Source organism: Martes martes, assembly GCF_963455335.1.
Source record: "Martes martes genome assembly, chromosome: 12".
In the NCBI taxonomy this organism is placed as follows: Eukaryota; Metazoa; Chordata; class Mammalia; order Carnivora; family Mustelidae; genus Martes; species Martes martes.
Genome location: NC_137900.1, coordinates 95,861,429 through 95,880,025, shown reverse-complemented (window position 1 = coordinate 95,880,025; position 18,597 = coordinate 95,861,429). Strand labels below are relative to the sequence as shown.

Sequence of the window (18,597 nt, the reverse complement as noted above, 5' to 3'; positions counted from 1 at the left end):
TCTTTTGTGTGCCCTCCTCTCGGATCGTCGCCACTCCTGATGGGTTAATGGTTCTTTAGGTCTCTGTGCGAGTCCGTTTGGGGACGTGCGTGGAAGGTATTTTCTGCTCTCACGTTTCACGTGCCTCAGAGTGTCTTTTCACGGATAGAAGTTTGTAAAATTAATGGAGTCCAATTTATCAAATTTTCTTCTTCTGTAATTAATGCATCTTTTGTCCTGTTTAGGAAATCTGCCTGTAAGATTTAACATTTTACCTTTCATATTTATCTCTCTAGGGTTGGCTCTTTGATCTCAAGTGCGTACAGGACATGATACACTTTTTTCCATATGGCTATTCAGCTGACCTGCCGCATTTTAAAAAATGTGTTTAGCAAATTTTTCAAATAAAAAAACTTCAGTGACAGATAACTGAGAGTAAAAGCAGTCCACCTGTCCTAAAGTTCAACTCTGGATCACGCAGTTCTGCAAACACGCAGGCACATTCGCCTGTCCTCGGGCCCTGCAGGCGGTGCCCTGTGTGAGACCTGAGTCTGCAGAGAGCGGAGGTTCTCAGCATCTTACGGGCTGTCTGCACCGCATGCGATGTGCGTAAACTGACGTTCAGAGCAGCACCGTGTAGAGCTGTGTGACCGTTACCGTGCGCATGGGTTAGTCACAGGGACCGTGATACAGTTTTATTTTTAACAATATTTTTTTTAAAGATTTACTTATTTAAGAGTGAGAGCACAAGTTGGGGGGCAGAGGGAGAGGGGGAATTTCAGGCTGACTCTGTGCTGAGCACAGAGCCTGACACAGGGCTTGATCGCCTGACCCTGAGATCACAACTAGAGCCGAAATCAAGAATTAGACATTTAACTGACTGTGCCACCCAGGCGCCCCAGCTGGGTTTAATTTTTTAATTTTTTAATTTTTAAAAAAATATTTTACACATTTATTTGACAGAGAGAGAGAGCGCACAAGCAGGCAGAGAGGCAGGCAGAGGGAGAGGGGGAAGCAGGCTCCCGGCTGAGCAGAGAGCTGGATGCAGGGCTCAATCCCAGGACCCTGAGATCATGACCTGAGCCGAAGGCAGAGGCCTAACCCACTGAGCTGCCCAGGCGCCCCAAAACAATAACATGTTAATAAGATACGTAACATGAATACATTGTCACATAATATAATGATACAACAGCAAATACTGGGAATGCACAGTGTCTTGGGATTAAGAGTTGGTTGTGGAGGCGCCCAGCTGGCTCAGCCAGTGGGGTGTAGGTCTCTTGATCTCAGGTTTGTGAGTAAGAGCCCCACGTTAGGTGTAGAGATTACTTAAAAATAAAATCTTAAAATTTTTTTTATTTAAAAAAATAAAATAAAACTTGGTTGTGGGTCACAAGAGAGCATGCGTGCCCGCACGGTGGCTGCAGTCCAGGGACCCGAGTCTCACCTCTCAGGGTCTGTGCTGCTCCGCCTGCGGGGGGAGAGCTCAGCCTGCCCTCCGCCAGTGTGTATGGACCCACGTGTCCGGCGGGTCAGCACAGTGTCCTGAGTCTTCCCTCCATTTGTAGGGAACATAGCAGGGGCTACCTCAGACCTGAGGATGGCATGTGACCGTGCCAGGGTCCTCCTGCAGGCGGAGGAACGCCCTGGGAGCGCCATGGCCGGCAAGGTAGGTGGGGACCCTCTCTCCTCTATCAGGCTGTGCTCTGCCTTGGCGTAGTGCTCCCTGCGGGAACCTTCTCCCTGCCACATCCCTCTGACCACGCTGCCTGTGCTCTTTTCAAGTCCAAGAGGAACGTGACTGTTGCAGACGCTCCCTCTGCAGTCTTCCGCTACTCGGAGACGAACTCCGACGAGACTGTCTGCGGCAGGAAGACGGACGCCATCTTCAGAGCCGCCAAGAAGAACCTGCTCACTCTGATGAAGCTGGACGTAAGTGGCTGCCCTCCCGCCTTCTCTCCAGCTGCGGTGAGCGGGGAGACTCGCACAGTCTCTGCAGGGGCGGGTGCCGACTCCCACAAACTGTTCTTTAAAGAACCCACTGCTTTTGGGCGTTGTGTCCTGGGTCGGGGCTCCCTCTGGGACTGATCAGGATGGCGTCCTGCTGCTGCCGGCTTTGCACACCCTCTCCCTGGCACCGTCTTCTCAGCACCCCTTACCCTCCCCTGCGTGCTTGCAGGGGCAGGAACGGGCCGAGCATCCTGTGTGCTCTGCACACTTCGGACACCCCCAGGATGCCCTGTAAGGGTTAAAAGTGACCCTCTCCTGACCAGTCTTCATCACGCTCCCGTTTTCTCTTTATCCTTTTCTCCCCTCACATTTTAAAAAGAGTTGTGGGGGGACGCCTGGGTGGCTCAGGCGACTGCCTTCGGCTCAGGTCATGATCCCAGCATCCTGGGATCGAGTCCCACATCGGGCTCCTTGCTCAGCGGGGAGCCTGCTTCTCCCTCTGCCTGCCGCTCTGTCTGCCTGTGCGCGCGCACTCTCTCTCTCTCCCTCTCTCTCTCTGACAGATAAAAAGAGTTGCGGGTACCCTGCATACAGAAGAATGTGGGTGCCCACGGAACCACCATGCCAGGGACCAAACTGGGTGCCCTCTGTGGCCCCGGCCCCTCCTCTCCAGGAAGCACTGCCCAGCGCCCGCGTGGGGACTCCCTGTGCATGACTCATCCCGTGTGGCCCCTGCGCCTGCTGTTCCTTGCTTGGTAGCCCCTCTGTGACTTGCTCACATGGCTGCTGGTCCGGGAGGCTCTGCCAGCCAGGACTGAGTGTCCATCCCTTGTCCACGCTGTGGAGGGACATGAGTGGACATGTCTGTGTCCCGGGGGTTGTGCGTCACCTCTCGCCCAGATCGGGGGCTCCTGTGGCCTTGCACGCATGACAGCGTCCAGGTTTTCAGCCTTTTCCATTTCAGATACTACGGGCACAGTGTTGAGTACGGCTTTTTTTTTTTAAGATTGTATTTATTTATTTGACAGAGATCACAAGAGGCAGAGAGCCAGGCCGGGGGGTGGGGGTGGGTGGGCAGGGAAGTAGGCTCCCCGCTGAGCAGAGAGCCCGATGTGGGGCTCGATCCTAGGACCCCGGGATCACCACCTGAGCCGAAGGCAGATGCTTAACAACTGAGCCACCCAGGCACCCCTAGATATAAATATTTTTTTGAAAGACTTTATTTAGGGCGCCTGGGTGGCTCAGTGGGTTAAAGCCTCTGCCTTCGGCTCAGGTCATGATCTCAGGGTCCTGGGATCGAGCCCCGCATCGGGCTCTCTGCTCAGCGGGGAGCCTGCTTCCCTGCCCACCCACCCCTACCCCCTGGCCTGGCTCTCTGCCTCTTGTGATCTCTCTCTGTCAAATAAATTTTTTAAAAAAATCTTTTAAAAAAATAAAAGATTTTATTTATTTATTTGACAGAGCTAGAGAGAGAGCACAAGACAGCAGAGCAGCAGGGAAAGGGAGAAGGAGAAGCAGGCCTCCTGCTGAGCAGGGTGCCCGACGGGGGCTCGATCCCAGGACCCCAGGATCCTGACCTGAGCCGAAGGCAGAGGCTTCACCAACTGGGCCCCCCGGGGGCCCCTGATTATACATGTTTTTGCTCATGGGTTCTTGGTTGGCCCGGCATCCTCGTTGGAAAGTCTGACGTTCCCTGCCAGCCAGCTGCGCCCCCGTCATAAGCCTGTCTGTAGGGCTCTCCGTCGGGGCTTCTGGGACTGCTCTCGGTGGGCGCACGGCAGTGCTCTGCCCCTGGCTGCCCTCCTGGAGGCCTTCCCCCCGCTGCAGGAGCTGCCTTTCCTGGCCCTCTGGTCCGAGAGGATGTTTTCATGACGTTTTGTCCCTTGCGCCCACAGCTCAGCATAGCATCTGACTGGGTCAGATTTCAGGCCAGAGTTGGGGCTGAAGGAGGGCAGAAGCCAGGAGCCTCCCGCTGTGCCTCGTGCCGCTGTCTGCAGCGCCGTCGGCCGGTCCTGGCATCGCGGTAGTTTGGCGACTCTGGGACAATGGTTGGTAGAGAACAGGCGACGGTGGAGGGTTCAGGAGCACCAAACAGTTTGCTGGCCAGGGCGTCGGTGGGGACTGCAGAGAGAGAGAGAGCGGGCCAGTCGGCGGGGCGGCCGGGGCTCTGCCTTCTGTCCCCAGCGACACGGAGGCTGTGTGCGCGGAGTCCCTGCGGCTGCCGGCCTGTTCGAGGACGCGGCGCTGAGGTGAGCGCTAGGCGACCTGCTGGCAGCCGCACACAGTCCCTGGGCCCAGTGTCGCCGTGAGAAGTCCTGTGCTGGAAAAAAAAAAAAAAAAAAAAAAAAAAAAAAAAAGAAAAATAACTTTTCTCTTGCTGCTGTGAAGATGTTTTGTTTGTTGGGGCGCCTGGGGGGCTCGGTCATGTAGCCTCTGCCTTTGGCTCCGGTCCTGATCCCGGGGTGGTTGGATCGAGCCCCGCGCGGGGCTCCCTGCTCAGCGGGGGGCCTGCCCCTCCCTCTCCCTCTGCTCTTTCTTGCTCTGTCGCGCAAATGGATAAAAAAAAAAAAAAATACTTGTTTTTGGCTTCCTGCGGTTGCGGAACCCGGCGCGGATTTTTTTCTTTATCTTACATGAAAGGCTTCGGGCTTCCGTCTGGGCCCCTGAATTCCTTTTGAAAAATTATGAGCATTTTCTCTTCAAATACTGCCACGGCACGTTTTCTCTTCCGAGACTCCACGGGGCGTGTGGTGTCCGGTCTCTTCTGCGTGTCCCAGTCCCTGTCAGTCCCCACCCGGGGCGCGCGTTCCGCTCCGCGGTCGCGTCCGTTCCCCGCGGCCGCCTTCACCTGCGCCGCTCCCCGGGCGGCCTCGTTGGCCGCGGCCTCGCTTCGTCCGCGCGCTGTCCGTGTGGCGCCGTCTCGGGTTCCCAGCCGGCCGGAGAGGAGCGCCGGGGCCGCGCGCTCGGGGCCGCCGGGGACCCCGCAGGGACGTGTCACCGTCCCCAGCGTCCGGAGCGTTGGCTCGGGGCTCGCTGGGGCGCGCTGTGGGCGGCCCCCCGCGGCGCGGCTCCCCGGAAAGCCCCGGTCCGGCCCCTGTCGCCGGCCCCTGTCGTCCGCCCCTGTCGCCGGCCCCCGTCACCGGCCCCTTCCGGCTTACGGTCGCTCCGTGTCCCTTCGGGCCGAGCAGGCTGCTGGCGCCCAACAGAGCCCGCTGCCGGGCGGGGGCCCCGGTCCGCGGCGCACGCGGCTCGCAGCCCCCAGGTTTGGCGGCTGCACTGAACGTCCCGGGCTGCCGTTTTCAACTCGTTGGCGGAACAGTAAGAGCCGAGGGCCGCCCTTCATGGTAAAAGTAGGGTTAGTTTTGCAAGACACCCCCGGACTGCAAGCCCCCGGCCTCGGGGCAGCGTTGCGCGGCCCCACGTCGTCGCCGGCGTCCGCGTCCGGGACTGTCCGTGTCCCTGCGCGAGGGCACCCGGCGGCTCCCCGAGGGGCACGGTGGCCCGTCCCTGCTCCGGTTTGCGCTGCCTTGATGGCGCGTTTGCCGGTTGCCCTCTGTGCCGAGGAGTCTGTTAAGGTCTCGGCCCCTTGGCAGCCAGGTCGTTGGTTTCCTTACTGTCGAGTTGTAACACCGGTGTGTTTGGGACAGCAGCCTTCGTCACCTGTGCCTTTTGCAAATGTTTTCTTTTATCTGGGGCTTGTCCGTTTACTCTCTTGACCGTGTCTTTCACAGAGCAAGACTTTTTTATTTTAATGAGGTCCAGCTTATAAATTTTTCCCTTCATGGATTACGCCTTTGGTGTCATATGTAAAAAGTCATCGCCCGACCCAAGATCATATGGATTTTCTCCTGTGGTATCTTCTACCAGTTTTATTTTGCATTTTGTTCTTAGGTCTGTGATCCATTTGGGGTTCCTTTTTTTGAAGGGTATAAGGTCTGTATCTAGATGCATCTTTTTTTTTTTTTTTAAAGATTTTATTTATTTATTTGACAGACAGAGACCACAAGTATGCAGAGAGGCAGGCAGAGAGAGAGGAGGAAGCAGGCTCCCCGCTGAGCAGAGAGCCCGATGCGGGGCTCGATCCCAGGACGCTGGGATCATGACCTGAGCTGAAGGCAGCGGCTTTAACCCACTGAGCCACCCAGGTGCCCCTAGATGCATCTTTTTTTAAGATCTTATTTATTCATTTGTGAGACAGAGATCACCAGTAGGCAGAGAGGCAGGCAGAGAGAGAGAGCGGAGCAGAGAGCCCGATGTGGGGCTCGATCCCAGGACCCTGAGATCCTGACCTGAGCCGAAGGCAGAGGGTTTAACCCACTGAGCCACCCAGGCACCCCAGTATTTCCTTTTCTTGCCTATTGCACTGTCAAGGACTTCCAGCACAATGTTGAAAAGGAATGGTGAGGTGACATCCTTGCCTTGTACATGATCTTAGCCGGAAAACGTCGAGTTTCTCATCATTAAGATGAGGTGATGTAAACTGTAGGTTTTTGTGGATAGTCTTTATCAAGTTGAGAAAGTTCCCCTCTGTTCCTGGTTTACTGAGAGTTTTTGTGACGATTGGGGGTTGGGTTTTGTCGCGTGCTTGTCTGCATCTATTGATATGACTGTGCGATTTATCTGTTTTGGTCTGTTGATGGGATGAATTACATTAATTGATTTTCAAATGTTGGACCAGCCTTGCATACCTGGGACAGACCCCACTTGGTTGTCGTGTATTAATTCTTTTTATATGTTGTTGGATTTGATTGGCTAACACTTTGTTGGGAATTTTTGCACCTGTGTTCCTGGGAGGTGCTGGTCTATTGTTTTCTAGTAATGTTTTCCTCTGGTTTTTATGTTGGGGAAATTCCAGCCTCATCGAATGAGCTAAGAAGAATTCCATTTTCTGAAAGAGATTATAGAGAATTTTTTTAAGATTTTATTGATTTATTAGAAAGGGAGAAAGAGAGAGCTTGAGCAGGGGGCAGAGGGAGAAGCAGGCTCCCTGCAGAGCAGGGATCCCAACGTAGGGCTCGATTCCAGGGTCGTGGCCTGAGTGGAAGGCAGAGGCATCCCCGACCAAGCCCCCCACATACCCCTATAAAGAACTGTTACAATTTCTTCCTTAAATCTTTGGTAGAATCTGCCAGGGAACCAGCCCATCTGGGCGTGGTGCTTTCTGTTTTGGAAGGTTATTGATTGCTGATTGAATTTCCTAATAGATAGAGGCTTATTCAGGTGGTCTCTTGTGTGAATTTCGGTGGATTGTGTCTTTCAAGAAATGGGCTCATTTCATCTCAGTCACCACGTTGTTGAACATAGAGTTGCTCATAGTATTCTTTTATTATCCTTTTACTTTGTGTGGTTTCTGTAGTGTTGACCTGTCTTTCATTTCTGGTATGAATGATTTACTTTCTTTTCCGTTTTTCTTAGTCTGGCTACGGGCTTGTCAGTTTTACTGATGAGGGCTCTGCGCTCAGCAGGAGTCTGCTTCTCTCCTTCTGCCGACAACCCCCACCCCTCACTCTCTCTCTGAAATAAATAAATAAAAATCTTAAAAAAAAAAAACAAAAAACGGAAAGGTTTGGGGCGCCTGGGTGGCTCAGTGGGTTAAAGCCTCTGCCTTCGGCTCAGGTCATGATCCCAGGGTCCTGGGATCGAACCCGCATCGGGCTCTCTGCTCGGCGGGGAACCTGTTTCCTCCTCTCCCTCTGCCTGCCTCTCTGCCTACTGGTGATCTCTCTCTCTGTCAAATAAATAAATAAAATAAAATAAAAATTAGACTGACGTAATTAGAAATAGATGCACTCGTCTCTGCCCGCAGCTCCTGACAGCCCGAGGGGACAGCAGACAGGGCTGGTCACACTCCAAAGCTCGGCACTGGCGGCCCGACCCCCACCCTCCAGAGAGCGGAGAGGGGCTGCGGACCCAGTTAACAATCTGCCATGCCGCCACAGAAGTCCCCGAGCTACGGGGTTCAGAGAGCTCCCAGGTGGGCAACACACCCACGTGGGGAGGGCGGCGCACCCCCAGAGGGCACAGAAGCTCCGCGACCGTCCCGCTGACACCCGGCCCTGTGCCTCCCTCCCACGGGGCCGCTCCCGACTCGGGCCCTCCGTAACAGACCAGCGACAGCGCGTCCGCGGTTCCCTGAGTTCCGTGAACCCGAGGAGGGGGCTGTGGGAGGCGCCAGTTCACAGCCAGGCCCTCGTGTAGCAAGTCGCGTGCGCCCGGGGACCCTCGACTTGGGACTGGGGCCTGGTGGGACCGAGCCCCTAGCCTGTGGGTTCAAAGCGGAGCCGGCCTGCAGGCTGCCCGGCAGGCCTCGCGGAGAGCGGGAGACCCGCCCGGCGTGGGGAAGCCCGCCGCAAGGGGTCGGACGCCTTCCGTATGTAGCGAAACGGAGTTTTCCTCGTAAACACTGTACTGCTTTGTAGAGTGTGGGAACTTGGACCCATAACCCTGACCCGCCAGGCCTTGGGTCACAGGAGCTTGTACAACCGGGTACAGCATTGCTGTTGCCGTGTGGAAGGTCAGTTAAGAATGAGAAAAGGGAGGGGTGCCCAGTGCCTCCCTCGGGAGTGTGGGACTGTTGTTTTTTTTTCTTTTTTTAAGATATTATTTATTTATTTGAGAGAGAGAGAAAGCACATGTTGAGGGTTGGGTCAGAGGGAGAAGCAGACTCCCTGTTAAGCAGGAAGCCTAATGTAGGGCTGGATTCTGGGACTCCAGGATCGTGACCTGAACCGAAGGCAGATGCTTAACTGGCCGTGGAGCACGTCACTCTTAATCTCAGGGTTGTGAGTTCAAGCCCCACACTGGGTGTAGAGAGTACTTAAAATCTTAAAAAAAGCAGGGATACCTGGTGGCCTCAGTTGTTAAGCATCTCCCTTCAGCTCAGATCCCAGGGTCCTGGCATCGAGTCCCCCATCGGGCTCCCTGCTCGGCGGGAGGCCTGCTTCGCCCTCTCCTTCTCCCCCTGCTTGTGTTCCCTCTACTTGTGGTCTCTCTGTCTCTGTCAAATAAATAAATAAAATCTTAAACAAACAAACCAAGAAGGACAGTGCAGGTGTTTGTTTTGCACTTTGATGGATTCGTGTCCTGTACTGTTTCTCTGTGGAGGTCCGGGGCCCGGACCTGGACCGTCTTCCCTCGGACGGGGTTCTCTGCACGTCTGGCGAGGCAGGTCTGCTGCAGCAAGGTCCCCGGTTCTCCGTCATTAGGCAGCGTCCTTGCTCCCGCACTTTGAAAGGATGGTTTCACCGGGTACCGAATTCTAGGTTGGTGTGGTCTTTTCTCTCAACATTTTAAACATTCGACTTACTCTTTTCTTGCTCACGTGCTTTCCTGAGGGACGTCGATACCATTCTTGTCTTGGTCCCTCTTTGGGTCGGGTGTTTCTTCCCTCTGGCGTCTTTCAGGATCTTTATCTTTGATTTTCTGTAGTTTGAAGGTGCTGTGTAGGCCTGGGTGTGGCTTTGGCGTTTATCCTGCTCGGTGTTCTCGGACATTCCCCGGCGTGTGGTTTGGTGTCTGACATTAATTTGGGGGGACTGCTGGCCTTCCCGCCACGTGTGTGTTACGGGTTCGGCGTCGTCCCCCTCGAGCGTCCTCGTCTGCGTTCGTCAGTTTTGTTTGCTTTTCAGGTTCAAGCTTTGTGTTGCTGTGTCCGGTCCGCAGACGAGCTCGTCAGAGGCGCATTCCTGCCCTTCTGTCTTACCTCCAGCTCTCCTCTCTGGTTCCCAGGAGACCTGCTTCCGTGTCGCGCGCTACTTTATCCTACAACCCTTAGCCTGTATTAGCCACAGTTGTATAAAATTCCGGTCTGAGAATTCCACCACCCCCAGCAGGTCCGAGTCTGATTCTGATGCCGCTCTCTCTCTTCCGTGTGCGTTTGTGTTCTTTGTGTGCCTTGTGGCTGTTTCTTGATAGCAGGACACGACGTCCCTGGTCAGAGGAACTGCGGTCTCCCTCCACTTCACTAGCGTGATCCAGGCAGGGGATGGCTGGGGTCGGGCCCAGTCCCTTCTCGGCCCCAGAGCCGCTGCCGCAGAAGCCCCCGCGGGGCCAGATGGAAGGGGAGCTGAGCAGCCAGCCCCTGCCCAGCCGGGGTGTGGAACCTGGGGTCCGACATGCGGCTCCTGCTTGGCCTCTGAGGGTACAGCAACCTCCGGGGCCTGCTGTCTAGGCTTCGGGAAGCACAGGCCGGCCGGCCGCCGCACACCCACACCGCCTCTGCTCGTGCTTCCCAGGGGCTCTGGGCTTGAAGAGGGCCAGTGGGGGAAGGAGGCGTCTTCCTCACTTGGGCCGTCCGCGCACCCTGACTCCACACCCCAGCATTTCATCAGTGCCGGCTGGCCTTGTGATAACCCTCTGCACCTCTGAACAGATTCATGGTTTTGAACTGTTGCTTTGAACAACACTGGTTACATTAAATTTATCATTGATAGAGAGAAGGCACTGCAGCCAACAGAACTTGGGTCCCACAGCGGTGAGGCATGGGGAGCAGGGCACGCTGTGACCCCTCCGTCCGTCTGTCTGCAGTGAGGCCCACGCATCCGGGCCGCAGTCCTGCTTCACCCCGACCTCCCCTTCCCCTGGTTAGCGAAGGCCTTCTGGACTCCAGCAGCCTAGGCTCTGCTGAAATAATTTACCCCAAGGGCAGGCCTGTGGAGCAGAGAGTGCTGGGTGGGTTCAGAATGTTCCTCTCCTTCCCGCTGCTGGAGGCCCGAGGGCATTTTCTCCGCTTCCTGCGGGAGCCCGGGGAGCCCGCCGGAGCTCCTGGAGGTATAGCCTATGAGGCGCCAGGGCCCCATGACGGGGTGTCCTACGCCGAGGGCGCCTGTTTGCCATGGGCGGCTGTGCAGAGTGCGGCCTGGCAGTGGTCCTCCGCACGGTCCGTCTGCGTTCCTCGTGGGGGCCGGGGCCGCCTCCTTGTGTTGACCCCTGCGTTGTTTGTAGGACCCCTCGCTCTTGGATGACCGGGTGTCGCTGCTCCACGTTCCGGGGGGCACGGTGGTGTCGAGGCAGGGAGACCAGGTGAGCCAAGGGCCGCGGTCGGAGGGAGCGGTCCCCAGGGCTGCCCGGCGCTGGTCACGTGATGCAGGGCCCATGGCCCCTGGCCCCGGGGCGCTCCTTACCCCGGGCTGTGGGGGTGTCTGCGGACATGGTGCCAGTCACCCTGCCCGTCCTCGAGGGGGAGGGTGCGTGTCCACGCTCACAGACGCGCGTGTCCGCACGTTTGTACGAGAGTCATCACCGATCTCACAGTCTGGTGCAGAAGGGAAGCTTTTGTTTTCTCAATTCTCAAATCCAGATACAGGTGGAAAACAATTTTTTTTTAGTGAAATGAACCTGATTTCTGGTTCTGAAAGCCACATTCTGCTGGGCAAGCAAAAATAATCTCCACAGCTCCTGCGCTCCTCCTGCCCTCCACTGCTCCAGCTCGTCTCTGCCGCTGCTGGCATGGCCGGGGCGTCTCTCTCTGTAGGAGTTGCGCTTTCTCTGGCCCCTGCACTAGCCTGGTGGACAGTGTTTTGTCTGGTTCGCTTTGAGAGCAGCTTGGATGAGACGACGGGTCCCTCTTGTTGGGTGAGCGGGCCGAGCCTGGGCCCTCCACCCGTCTCAAGGGGTCTAGGTGATGGCAGCCAGCTGTGCGGACCCAGGGGCAGGACTTGGGGACAGACGTGCCCAGGCACAGGCGCCTGTAAGCCCTGGATGGGGAAGGCTTGGAGGGCCAGCCCGGGGGCGGGGTGGCATCGGGCCCCCAAGGGGGTGCTCTGCAGGTGTCCGAAGGCATCAGTGTCACTGCCTCCCTCTCCCCCCCTTCTTCCCTCTGGTCTGTGCCATGACCAGGAAAGGCTCTTCCTCTCCCCAGAGGAACCACACTGCTGGCTGACTCTCTTGTGCCCGGTCAGTCAGGGCCAAGGGTTAGGAGAGCCCTCGCCTGCTCACAGGTTCAGTCCCTGCTACCGCCTTCTGTGGCACCCGGTGCGCGGGGACCCCTCAGAGGCTGTTTGGGGGGTACGGGGTGCGGAGCCGGCCCGTCTGCCCCTGGCCTCCCAGACCCTGAGGGCCAAGCCTTGCTCTCAGGCCTCCCAGAGCCCTGCACTGCCCCTTTCCTGCTCAGACCAGAGAGGAGTGGTCTGACCAGAGCAGGGGTGAGCAGGTCTGGAGATAGGCAGGTGATGGACACAGTGAGGTTGGCCTCGGAGTAGTCTCACGGGCACGCCTGGCAGACGTGTGATGTGTGTGGGGTCAGGGAGACTCAGCAGGGCCACGTGGGGAGAGAAGGGAGCACATCTGGAGGCCTCTGGACGGCTGTCGCCCCGGCAGCAGAGCCGCGTGGCTGCATAGGCCAGCTGATGTGCGGGGGGGTGTGCGTCTGGGGCCAGGCTCTCTGCCGCCAGAGAACTGACCCCTGTGATTGGTCATCAAACGGTGAAACCATGGACCCTGCTGACACTTCTGGGAGAGCCCAGCCCAGGATCAGTGACGTGAGACGGCACAGGCGCAGGAGAAGCGCCGCCCGCAGCCAGCCCCGTGGTCTCCAGCCCACACCCCTTGTTTGGTCAGGACGTGAACATCCTATTTGTGGTGTCGGGGCTGCTGCACGTGTACCAGCGGAAGATTGACAGCGAAGAGGACACCTGCCTGTTTGTTGTGCGCCCCGGGGCGATGGTGGGCCAGCTGGCCGTGCTCACGGGAGAGCCTCTCATCTTCACCATCAAGGCCAACAGGGACTGCAGCTTCCTCTCCATCTCCAAGGCCCACTTCTATGAGTGAGTCCGGCCCGGCCTGGGTGGCTCCTGGGCGGGTGGTGGCCGTGGCAGGGCCCATGTCGGGCACCTCTCGGGGTCCTGCCTCTGGCCCTTCTCACGCTGGAGACAGGAGTTCCGGGGACGAGGGCGAGGCCCGTAGGGTGAGGCGGCAGGAAGGGGCTGTGGCACTACGGGGTTAGCCCCGGAGGACTCCAGCTCCTCTTCGGGAAGACACAGTCCACGTCATCGCTAAGCCTGGGTGCGGGCAGGCCCTGCTCAGCCCCGTCCAGCCTGCCCCGGCCCAGCGGTGTCCTCAGCCTGACTCCCTGTGCGTGTGTCGGCGTGCACGGGCCGGCAGCACGAGTCTCCTGCCGCCGGCAGCTCCCGCCCTGTAGACACCGTCTGGTGGGTGTCCTGGGTGAGCTCGTCCGGTCCTGGGCCTCCCCCCGGACTTCGCTCCGGAGTGCAGGCTTGTGTGTCGGCCTGCTGTCCTGACACCCGTCTGGCGCACCTCAGGGATTCCTCAGGCTGTCGTCCGAAGCTGAACCGTCGACCCCCCCCCCCCCCACCTTGCTCCTGCTTCCACCTTGCGTCTACTCGGGGACTGGTGCCTCTTGCCTGCCATCGCTCGGGCCGAGTCCTGGAGTAGCCCCAGTCCCACTGTGACCCCTGAGCTGACCACAGCCCTGCTGCTGCTCTCCAGAAGCCTCCACAGTCTGGGGCTGCCCTGCTTCCGCCCTCGCCCCCAGCAGCCTGTCTGTGCACGGCGGCAGGGAACCGGAGCCGTCGTGTTCCCGCTGGCCAGAGCCTGCCAGGGACTCCATTGCGCCCGGGATCCTCTCAGCGCCTTTCCTGACCTAAGGCCCCGCCTGGTGGCTGCCCTCCAACCTCTCAGCCTCACCCTGTCTGGTGCCCTTCTCACCTCCTTTCCCCACCCCCTCTGGAGTTCACGGCACATTGTCGGGGGGCAGGGACTTCACATCCCACTACCGGGTCGGGCCCCCACGTGAGGTCTGTGCTCAGAGCACATCTGGGGGGCAGATGGCAGTGGGCAGGGGGCCCCGCGGCCTGTCCCAGGGCTGCCAGCAGCTGTCCGTGGGCCACGAAGGAGCAGGCGGCTGAGAGGGCACTGCGCTCTGTCCGAGCCCTGGGCCCGTGTCTCTGTCACTTGCGACGTGGCAAGTTTGATGAACAGGGTATGGGTCCTGCCACCTCTCAAGTGCTGTGGCCTGGAGTGCAGGGGTGGCACTGGCGGGAGTGGCTGCCGGCCGTGGTGGGGCGGGCGTGACTCTGGGCTCGCCGGCAGAATCATGAGGAAGCAGCCCTCCGTGGTCCTGGGTGTTGCGCACACTGTGGTGAAGCGGGTATCGTCCTTCGTGCGGCAGATCGACTTTGCGCTGGACTGGATGGAGGTGGAGGCCGGGCGCGCGGTGTACAGGTGGGGCCCGCGGGGAGGCAGGCTTGCCCTCTACACGTGCCCTCCGGGGAGGCGGTGCCGCTGACGGACTCAACTCTGCCCCCTGCAGTCACCACCCCGTGCGTGTGCACACTTGGACACACACGCTTTCTCGCGGGCATCTCCCCGCATCATTCCCTGCACGTCCACGCTGCCCTTGGAGGTGGCCCAGCGGAGGTGACGCTAAACGGCGCTGCTGAAAGCACCGGTGCACTTGGTGTCCCTGCGATCTCGTCCGGGCGCCCGCAGCTCTGTGTCTCGGCTGCCGCAGCCAGGGACACAGATAGGGTTACAGCTGTTGACTTTCGTGATAACTGAAAATTCAAACTAAGGAGATTTTAAGTATTTCGTTGTTTATTTAAAAACCATAATAAGCCATTTACGTATTAGCATGTGTGTTTTTATTTATTTATTTTAAAGCCCTTTATTTTTTTTTTCAAAGATCTTATTTGAGAGAGAGCCTGCTCATTAGCGGGGGCGGGGGGGGCCAGAGGGAGAAGCAGACTCCCTGCTGAGCAGAGAGCCCGACATGGGACTCAGTCCCAGGGCCCAGAGATCATGACCTGAGCCAAGGCAGACATTTAACTGAGCCACCCAGGGGCCCCGAGCATTTATTTTTTTTAATGTGAAACAACTGTGTTTCCCAAAACAAAATAATTCAGTGAGAAGATTGCATTCTCCACCCTCCCACCAGTGGTGGAGGGCTTCCTGGCCTTGCCTCTCCAGTCCAACAGCCTCTGTCCCCGCAGGCAGGGGGACAAGTCAGACTGCACCTACATCGTCCTCAGTGGCCGGCTGCGCTCCGTGATCCGCAAGGACGATGGCAAGAAGCGCCTGGCGGGCGAGTATGGCCGTGGAGACCTCATTGGTGTGGTACGGCCGGGCTCCCTCCTCACCATGCCCTGCCCTGCGGTGACTGCTGGCCCACTGCCTGGGTGGGGGGGAGCCCTGGAAGTGACCTGTGGAGGACTCTCCCCCCCACCTGGGGCGCACCTTTCTTGGGGGGCTGACACGCATGCGTCCACCCAGGCTGCCGCACCAGGGGTGGGACGGCCCCTTCGCCCCATCCAGGAAAACATGCCTCGAGGTGGTTCCTCTGAGACTTGCGTGTAGGATGAGGCCCTGGCCGGTCTCTTCTGGGTGCCTGACCCGGGTCCCGGCGCTGCCGGCAGCACGCGCTCTTGCCAGCTCTCACTGATGCTTCTCCAGCCGCACTAGCCCCTTTTCCTCCCGTTCCCCACCATACACCGCATTCCAGGAGGGTTGCCGTGTGCTCTGCCTTCTGGTTGGGTTCGGAGTGCGGCCAGCTGGGCCTGCGGGGCTGGCGCGCGTGGGCAGTGTGGCTGTGCCTCCCCAGCCTCTCTTCTTCAGGTGGAGACGCTCACCCACCAGGCCCGGGCGACCACAGTGCATGCTGTTCGGGACTCGGAGCTGGCCAAGCTTCCGGCGGGAGCCCTGACCTCCATCAAGCGCAGGTACCCACAGGTGAGCACTCCTGTTGCCGGCCGCCTTCAGGGAAAAGCCCGTGAACTCGGCCTTTTCAGGCACAGGACTGCGTTCTTCTCAGTACCGAGGGAGGTGCGGATTGGAGTGACCCGGAGCAGGCAGGTTGCACATTTTAAAGGAAGTGTCCATGTGGACCAGCACGTGGGGGAAAGGGCCTTGGGACAGGTGACTTGGGCACTGCCAGGAGGCAGGAGGGGGACGCGGGGATCCAGCGAATGAAGCCTGCCTGGCCCATCCCACAAGTCGATAGATGTCCCAAGTGGTGTTTAAAACCATCAAGGACTCCCAGGATACACAGGAGCGAGCCCAGGGAGTATGCGGTTTCCGCAGCACAGGCCTTTCTCTGCACTTCCTTACGAAGGGTGAACTCGGAATTCGGAGACGGCAGATGGAGCTTGGGCCAGCGGCCAGCCGCAGGGTGAGGGGAGTCTGTTCTGCTCCGGGGCAGTCAGTGTGGCTGGCTCTCCGGCATCGGCCTCCCTGCTCTGAAGTAGTAGGTGTGCGTCTGGGGACAGGGGAGAGCCTTTGAGCTCAGGGCTGGAGAAGATTAGCAGCAGCGAGACGGCCTGTCCTTCCCCTCGGCACCGCGTGCGCCTGTCCAGTGCGCCTCTCTGCTCTAGAACACGAGGAAAATCCCCCAGTTCATTTTATGAAGTCAATTTTAATTTGAAACTTGATAAAAATACGGAAAAGCATTTGGGGCATAGCTACAAATACTCTAGGTTTGAGTAAATCAACAATAAAAAATGCTATTTAATTAGGGTACATTTAAGGAATGTTAGTCCAGTGTCAGAAAATTATTAAAACGTAATCAATTATGGAAAAAAGTAAAAGGAAGATCCTTAGGATTATATCAGGGCTTTTGGCAGAATTCAGCCACAGGTAGTAAACACTCGGAGTAGAAGTGAAGAAACCTTCAGACTAGAACAGACGATTAACTCTGGAACTCCTGAGTCCAGGACGGACAGGCCCCTCCTCCCCTAGCAGAAAAGGTTGAAAAATGAAACGGCCGGTGTCCACTTGGAAAAGGGGTACTCGTGACATTTGCAGAGAACGTGGGTCTTGTTAGCGGAAACCTCCAAGGGAACGGATCAGGAGAGTTTACGGGACGGCAATAGAGCTGAGACCCCTGTGTGCCCACGGGGCCTCCCGGTCAGAGTGGCAGGGCTCCTAAGGGCACAGCCAGTTGGGAAGCCACACTTTGCAAGCAGGGCTTGGCCGGAGGCCCTGATGCATCCCCTGTGGGCAGGCCCAGCTCCATCACAGCGTGGGTCTTTCCAGTGGGAAACCAGGGACGGGATGTCATTTTGTGAGCCGTTTAGAGTGCCTTCCGGGGGCCCCTTGCACGCCAGGAGTCTCACCTGTGGGCTGCCCAGGCTCCTGGGCACGCAGAGCTGTCCCGGGGAGAGGGACCCCCTGGCGGACCGCCATAGTTCCCGTGCTAGCTGGACGGCTTGTAGTCCTTTCCTGTCATCTTCCATCTGGGTGTTTGTGCCCCAGATACGGTCCCTGGGGGCCCCTTGGAGTCTTTCTGATGTGTCCTGTGCGTTTCTGGCCTGGAGACCCTGGTCCCTTCGGTGGAGCTAGGCCCGCCTGGGGGCCCAGCACAGGGGCCCTCCCTTCCCATGCCAGCCCCTCCCTCTCCAGCGGTGAGAACATCTGCTCCGATCCTGAGCCGCTCAGCAGTGTGTGCAGCCCCTCGGTCAGGACCACCCCCTCCCCCATTCCACAGTGTTACCCCCCCAGGCTGCCACCATCCCCTCACACCCTGTCACTTCCAGCTCCCCAGGACTCTTGCCCCTGCTAGACGTGGGCAGGGAGTCCCCAGCCTGGCCCCAGACTCACTGTCCCGAGAGTCAGCTGGGGAGGGCCACCCCCTTCCTCCCTCCCTCAGGGAGCAGCACTCCTACCACGCTCTGGCGTGTGGGGTGACCTGGGTTCAAATGGGAGGGCTTGGATCTAAACCCCAGGAGACCCCCGAGAACAGCAGGACAGTTTGGAGGTGGCTGGGGCCAGTCTGCCGGCCACCAGGAGCTGCGGGGTCGCTGGGAGCAAGTCTAAGCCCGGCCACTGCCTCTCCTGCAGGGCCGCTCCCTGGTGAACCCACAGAGGGATGCTCTGCTCATGCCCACGGCCCCGGGGTCCGTAGACTTCTCCATGGGCGGCTCCCAGGGGCCCAGGGCCTGTCCTGATGCTTGTCCGTCACACTCGGGCTGCTGTGGGGCCCACGGCCTCTCTGGGCAGTCAGGCCCCATGGGCGCTCTCGCACAGGCACAGGCACCGGCCTTGCCCCAACCCCAGGCTTGCTCTGTGCCCTAGAGCACAGGGGGCCCTGCCAGGGTGCTCTTGCCAGCCAGCGTCCCCCGCCCCTGACCGCTGCCCTCTCTATCTGTTCTGGAGTTCCACGTCAGCGAGGTGGCACAGAGCACAGTGTTCTCTGGCGGCTTCTGTTGCTTGCCGTGGTCTCTGAGGCCTGCGTCTCATGGATGTGGTCTCTCTTTTTTTTTTTTAAGATTTTATTTATTTATTGGACAGACAGAGATCACAAGTAGGCAGAGAGGCAGGCAGAGAGAGGAGGAAGCAGGCTCCCTGCTGAGCAGAGAGCCCGATGCGGGGCTCGATCCCAGGACGCCGAGATCATGAACTGAGCCGAAGGCAGAGGCTTAACCCACTGAGCCGGCCAGGCGCCCCGTGGGTGTGTTCTCTTTACCGCAGAGTGAAACGCTTGCTCACCTGTCGTCCTGACGGGCACGTGTGCTGTTCCCAGCGTGAGGCTGCTACGGAAAGGCTGCTCTGCACGGGTCTGTGGCCCACTTTCCGTCTCTCCTCAGGGCTGCCGGAGGGTGGCGTGGCAGGGGCAGGGGGGAGACAGATGCTGAACTTTTTCAGAAACTGCCGACCATCCCCTGTGGGCTGGTGCCAAGTGACAGTCCCAGCCCCGCGCAGCCCCAGTCACTGGGCAGCTGT

The 18,597-nt window shown here is 58.5% G+C and overlaps 1 protein-coding gene across 6 annotated transcripts in view; it reads left to right on the top strand.

The window, feature by feature from the left end:
* Window positions 1-18,597, top strand: part of PNPLA7 (patatin like domain 7, lysophospholipase) — a 63,973-nt gene that overhangs the window by 19,000 nt on the left and 26,376 nt on the right. For all 6 annotated transcript variants that reach the window (XM_080819248.1, XM_080819244.1, XM_080819247.1 and 3 more), the window contains exons 14-20: window positions 1,545-1,645; window positions 1,762-1,908; window positions 10,870-10,947; window positions 12,484-12,689; window positions 13,975-14,106; window positions 14,874-14,997; window positions 15,496-15,609. In XM_080819248.1, the coding sequence (XP_080675374.1) occupies window positions 1,545-1,645; window positions 1,762-1,908; window positions 10,870-10,947; window positions 12,484-12,689; window positions 13,975-14,106; window positions 14,874-14,997; window positions 15,496-15,609 (902 nt within the window). The remainder of the gene's footprint in view (window positions 1-1,544; window positions 1,646-1,761; window positions 1,909-10,869; window positions 10,948-12,483; window positions 12,690-13,974; window positions 14,107-14,873; window positions 14,998-15,495; window positions 15,610-18,597) is intronic.